The sequence below is a fragment of the Triticum aestivum genome, chromosome 5B, assembly GCF_018294505.1.
Source record: "Triticum aestivum cultivar Chinese Spring chromosome 5B, IWGSC CS RefSeq v2.1, whole genome shotgun sequence".
Taxonomy (NCBI): domain Eukaryota; kingdom Viridiplantae; phylum Streptophyta; class Magnoliopsida; order Poales; family Poaceae; genus Triticum; species Triticum aestivum.
Window position 1 is genome coordinate 450,619,775 of NC_057807.1, and position 6,597 is coordinate 450,626,371.

The following is a 6,597-nucleotide window of genomic DNA, read 5'->3' on the forward strand; positions in this document are numbered from 1 at the left end:
ACTTTACACTATGAAAATAGTAACTTAGACTATGTCATATGCATGACACTAGTATAAGTTACTTCCTCCATCTAGGTTTATTGGGCCCAAAGACCAAAACACTAAAACCAAGGCAGACATAACAGTTCCCGTAAAAACCTCGTGCTTTGCATCTAATCAAACGGCATGGATGGTTTGCCCTCCGCAATTAATTGCAGCGGTTGCTCCTAGACATGCATGCTACGCATGCATTGGTTGCATGGTAGTGAGATTTATGAGCTACGGATTCTCTCATCTTAATTATCCATCCAGCGCATGAATAGGAGTAATATTCTACTTTTCCAATGCTACTTAATTGCATACTTAATTATGGGGCCTAATAGGAAGGGACGTGCTGAGGTTGCTCACGGGCCTAATACATCCGGACATAGGAAATACTTCCCACTATGACCAGCCTAAGTAGTACACGTGGCCCTCTGCGAGGGTGGCATATTCTAGTCCAAGCTTAGGCTGGTCATAGTGGGAAGTAACTTAGACTAGTAACATACGTATGTTACTAGTTTATGTTACTACCTTCATAGTGGGTATTGTCATAGGTGTGGTAACATAGTTGCCTTTATTTATTACTTTGTAGACTCATTATGCATTGGAAATCGCTATGTGATGGTAACATATTATGTTACTCTATTTGCCTCTTTCCTCATTAACTACTTGCCACATCATCATTTTTGCTTATGTGACATCTATGTTACTACCTATGTTACTCCTACTATGACCAGCCTTACAAAGCTTAAAAAATAGGCTACCTACCCCAGCGTGGTCACACGGCTCTTGCATGCACACATGCAGAGGAGAGTTGTAATGAGATGGCAGGCTACCATGGAGAGTGGCGAAATTGCAGGCACAGCACAGATCTAGAGGGAGCGAGCGTCATTACGATTCCTAATTTTTGGCCGTGTCAGTCATTATTTTGCCAGATCCGCATCCAACCTGAGCTGTATAAGGTCGACGACGGACAAGGAAAAAAGAGATGCCGCTGCACACCATCTCGCGAGAAGCTGCGCAAGGGTATGGCTGCTTCCCTGTTCTTCCTGAGTCTCGTCGTCCCCTTGGCTCTTCTTCTTCTGCCGCTCTCGCGGTCGGTGACGGTGGTGACCCATCTCCCCGGCTTCCATGGCCGCCTTCCGTTCCACCTGGAGACCGGGTAACCAAGTTTCTGCCTCTTCCTGCAAGCTTCCATGCTGCTTCTTTCTCTAAGCGCTCTTCTGATTCTGCAGGTACGTCAACGTGGACGAGGAGACGGGAACGGAGCTCTTCTACTACTTCGTCAAGTCGGAGAGGAGCCCCGATACGGACCCCGTCGTCCTGTGGCTGACGGGAGGGCCCGGCTGCTCTAGCTTGATTTTCTACGAAGTTGGTGAGACCCTCATCCTCCGTTCCTTTTGTCTCTGTAGGTGTATTAGGCTATTAGCTAGCTAGCTTGCTAGAAGCAAGCCACCATGCTGTCAATTACTACATCAGATTAAGATAAAGAGTGAAGCTCACTTCTGTGATCAATTACTACATCAGATTAAGATAAAGAATGACCGTGGATGCATTTTACTCATCTCTAATTCAAGGCTAGATGAGCAAATCGTCCGAGTTTGCAAATGTGTATCGGGTTGTGTTACAAAATCTGGCACCTTTTAACAGACCTGTGAAATTTACAAAAAAAAAGAAAATGCTGCGACCCACTTCTCTTAATGGATCGATAGTTAATAATAAGAAATCACTCTTATGAGTGACTAAAGGCCAAGGGGGTGACTGCAGCGGGTTGGTGTATGTGTGTTACCTATGTACTCGGTTGTTGCTTTTATCTATAAAGTGAGACGAAAGTCTTTTTGGTCAAAGGGTGACTACATTGATTATAGGAAATAACTAAAATTAGCATTGGACTACATGAATTATTGCACAATAATTACAAACCTATGCCTTGTCCACCTTTTCGTAGAACGGCTAAATTTCTGGATTTAGTTTCATGAAATTTCCCAGAACTGATATAATACAACTATCAGTTTTCTACTTAACATTCTCATTTAGATCAGTGAATGTCTTTTTCACAAAGTTCACATAATTAGTATAATGGAGTTCTTGGTTTTCTGGGAAGGGAAAATTTTGATCCATACAAAATCCAAAACATTAGACTAAAATGTTGACATATATGTTGAAGAACTGAAACCCGTAATAAATATATCCATGACTGATCAGTGATATTACTTGGTACAAATTTTCAACCACCATGTTGGTTGTTTCTGATTCAAACTCCGATCGTGTGCAATAATCCACATGTGTGAGGGAACCTTGTTAGTTGTCAAATGACTTGGGACTTGGTTAACACCCTTAAAAGTTGTCGAATGTGACCCTTGTATTTAATTCAATTCAAAGATTATTAAAGTTAAGATATATACCTTTGGAATACAACATGTGGGCGCAAATCCTTAGCAAGCTATTGAGTTAGACAATAGAAGTGTAGCACCCGGTAGATCCTACACATTTGCCTATGCGAGAGTGCATGCAACACTTCATGGTTTAGATAGTGGAAGGCACCTTTCCCGCCACTACTCTAGATGACTAAATACACAACCAAATTTTGTTGAAAACGATTGAATATGTCAGCTTCTACAAAACTTAAATAACATGATGTCATGTTTTGCTAGATTTGCTCACCAAATAACCAGTTTCTCTCACTAAGCACCTCATGGAGCTTTCACCAGCGGGTTGATCTTTTTATATATTTTACATGAGATATACCTTAGTGATATTTGCTTAACAGGTCCTATGAAATTCGTGTTGGCGCCTTATAATGGTAGCTTGCCACAGGTGGCCTATAATCCCTATTCATGGTCCAAGGTGAGATGTTATTTTATCTTAACATTGATGATGTCCCTCTCCACATCTCTATTCTAGTAAGCATATATTTTATATTCAGACGGCAAGCATCATCTTATTGGATTCTCCAGTGGGTACGGGTTTCTCCTACGCACGTGATGTGGAAGGTTATCGTGATGTTGGGGATTTCTCGTTTTCTATGCATGTTGTAACATTTCTCAACAAGGTGAAACTTATCTATCTTTGTTAGGTATCTGCAGTTGAAAAAAATGTGTGTGAATTTCTCATCGTCTTATGCATCTTGATGTAGTGGTTTATCGATCACCCACACTACCAATCAAACCCTTTCTTTGTTGGAGGAAGTTCATATGCTGGAATGATGACTCCATTTATCGCACACCACATTTCACAAGGTAAGTCTGGACATTGACTCTAAAATAAACAAGGATATCATCTGGTAATGTAAGTTGCGGTAAAGGAATTTTTACAAATTTGCATTAATCTTCCGTCAATATATGTATATAGTAAATAGACACAAGTGTCAATTCATTTTTGGAGTTCCTTGTGATTAATCATGGTGTTTTATCCTAGTAGTAGTTCTAACGTGATTTTCTTTTTGGCTTCAGAAATCGAACATGGGAAGCAACCCAGGATTAATCTCAAGGCAAGTAATTAATCAGGCTTAAAGCAACTAATAGTTATGTCCAAAATCTTTCATTTTATAAACTACAATAAGTGATGGTAATGAATGAAAGGTGTGTTAACAGGGCTATCTAGTCGGCAACCCTTTGACAGGCTCAGATTATGATAGAAATTTCAGAGCACAATATGCTCATGGTGTTGGAATTATATCTGATCAAATATATGAGGTAATTCCATATTCACACACATTTATAAATTGCAGTGATAATATTTTTTCCCTTCTCCTTTTCCAAAGGCTGCAGTGGGGAACTGTGAAGGAAGTTATATAAGACCAAGGAATAAACCGTGTGACATGGTGCTAAATACTATTGAAGATGTAAGATTCCTACTAGGTTCCAAGTTACTTGTACAAGCTAACATTGTACATGTGTACATTATATTGGCCACTTGTATTAAGTGCAGCTCATTTCTGAAATTGACGAAGGATATATCGTGGGTGTCAAATGTGTATGGGATCTCTTAAGACATAGATTTATGTTAGAAGAAAATGCTCAGCTAAGCGAGCTGTCTCCTGAACAACCTACCATCAATTGTTTCGTAAGTTACTCTTGTATTTACCCAGCAACGATAATTTTATAGAAGTTTTTTAAAATTTGATATGAATTTCATTTTTTGTTATGGTGACATGAATTTGTGTACGGTTGCACTCTCATACACAGGCATACCGTTACTACCTATCCAACATTTGGGCGAATGACAATTCCACCAGAGACGCTCTTGGGGTGAAGCATGTAACCAATCATATGACCTATTTTTCCTTTATGCTACGTACGCATACATATTGAAAAAAAAATACATACATGATCAAGTAGCTAGCATTATGAGATAGTTAGTTTGCTTTGTCACCATATCATGTCATCTAAATTAGTTAATTGCAACTACTCCCTCCTTCCATCTATATAGGGCATAATGCGTTTTTGAGGCTAACTTTGACCAAATGTTAAAGCAATAATATGTGACATGCAACTTACAGAAAGCATACCGTCAAATTCATACATGAAAGGAGCTTCCAATGATATAATTTTCAAATTATACATCTCATGTACTGTTAATCTTGTCAATAGTCAAAGGCGGGCTTGAAAACACATTAGGCCCTATATAGATGGAAGGAGGGAGTACGGGTGTGGTACAACTCTTATTGGATCTGACAATCTTACTCCATGTTAGACAATCTTACTCCATGTTAGTTCTTGACATGTGTATAATAAACCAACATGGCCAGACTGCTGGTTTAGTGGGCCTTTCGGCATAAGCATGCTACAATATTGACTAAATGGCCCTAGAGTTGAATAAACATAGCCATTTCATGTAGCAACATAGACTAAATGGTCCTAAATTGAGTAATATATTCATTTCACATCGTTCTAGTTTGGACTCATAAAAATAAATGATGCTTTAACAATTTCTAGCTATTGAGAGTAGACATGTGAGAACCACCGTAGCTTAACCTTTGCATAATATAAATTTTGTAAAATTTCCAAACTTCTGATCATTGTTGACTTGTTGACTCATCGCATCCATCTAGGGAACAATTGGAGAGTTTAAGAGATGCAGAAAAAGTATGCCCTATTCATTTGATCTCTTGAGCAGCATAGAGTACCATTTCAACCTCACAATCAGGGGCTACCGTGCACTTGTGTTTAGGTACAATTTTCCTCTCCTTGGTATTTACATGTGCTGATTGAAAATTTGTCAATGCCTTTAAATCATCACCTCTAAGTGCAGCGGGGATCATGATCTTGTGATACCATTTTTGGGAACACATGCGTGGATTAGATCCTTCAACTTCTCAATAGTCGATGACTGGAGAGCATGGCATCTCGGTGGCCAGGCTGGAGGGTAAGTTGTGTATATATGTATTCTGATTCCTGAGAAGGGGGATATAATATTTCTGTTTATTTTTCTGCCACATACACTAGGATGTAGAGCAGCTTTAACATAGACCAAAAAAGGTTAACCTTAATAGATAAGATGAATTTGTGGAAAGAGTACATGCTTGATATTTTAATTTTGTTCTTTTGGTTGTGTTGTCTTTGGTGTAGATTTACAATCACATATGCCAACCATTTGACATTTGCGACACTAAAGGTACGTTATCTTGTATTTTGCATTCTGTGATATAAAGTTACTGATATGATTGGACCATAGAAGAAACAATGTGACACTGCAATAATTGTTGGTTAATTGCTTACACAGGGTGGTGGCCACTCAGCCATAGAGTATCGGCCTAGGGAAAGTCTTGCCATGGCTCAACGTTGGTTGGATAATAAGCCGTTGTGATGTGTTGTATTTGCCATGTTCGGTTCATTTGGGTTTTTCATGTACAATAAAAGGCATGGCTCCAATAGCTATTTTTCAAATGGTGGACCATTTTTCACAAGACGCATTTGAAGGAAATATGCCCTAGAGGCAATAATAAAGTTGTTATTTATATTTCCTTATATCATGATAAGTGTTTATTATTCATGCTAGAATTTTATTAACCGAAAACTTAGTACATGTGTGAATACATAGAAAAGACCGTAGTATGCCTCTACTTGACTAGCTCGTTAATCAAAGATGGTTATGTTTCCTGACCATAGACATGTGTGAATTTTATTAACCGTTTTGCGGTACGCCACACCCCTCCCGATCAACAGGACCCCCGTTTCGACCGTAGGAGGTCCTTTCCTCCGTTTTGCGATACGCCAGACCCCTCCCGATGAACAGGATCCCGTTTTGAACGTGGCCGGTCGAACACAAGGCCATTTCCTCCGTTCTGCAGTACGTCAGGACTCGTTTCCATCGCCTGTTCCGTCCAAGCCCTCCCGATGAACACGACCACACATTCCGTTCTGACCCAGCCGGTTGGCTCCCACGTGTTCCGTTGCCTCCCGATGAACACAACGCATTCCGTTGCCTCCCCATGAACACGACGATGACGCTGTTTCTTCGTTCCGACCCAGCCATGTAAACGAGCCCTGGCCGTACGTATGCGCGAGTAGGCGTTCGAGACCCCGCCCGTATGTACACATACATGGCCGTATTTTCTTTCTTGCACACTGGCCG

At 40.1% G+C, this 6,597-nt stretch overlaps 1 protein-coding gene across 1 annotated transcript; it reads left to right on the top strand.

The window, feature by feature from the left end:
• The first annotated feature begins 852 nt into the window (after window positions 1–852).
• On the top strand, window positions 853–5,990 carry LOC123112393 (serine carboxypeptidase-like 7). The gene is made up of 14 exons (XM_044533370.1): window positions 853–1,183; window positions 1,257–1,396; window positions 2,792–2,868; window positions 2,948–3,073; window positions 3,158–3,260; window positions 3,474–3,511; window positions 3,615–3,716; window positions 3,785–3,865; window positions 3,952–4,086; window positions 4,209–4,280; window positions 5,075–5,193; window positions 5,275–5,388; window positions 5,592–5,637; window positions 5,746–5,990. The coding sequence occupies exons 1-14, from the start codon at window positions 1,050–1,052 to the stop codon at window positions 5,827–5,829; spliced, it is 1,371 nt and encodes a 456-aa protein (XP_044389305.1). The 5' UTR covers window positions 853–1,049; the 3' UTR covers window positions 5,830–5,990.
• Window positions 5,991–6,597: the final 607 nt, after the last annotated feature.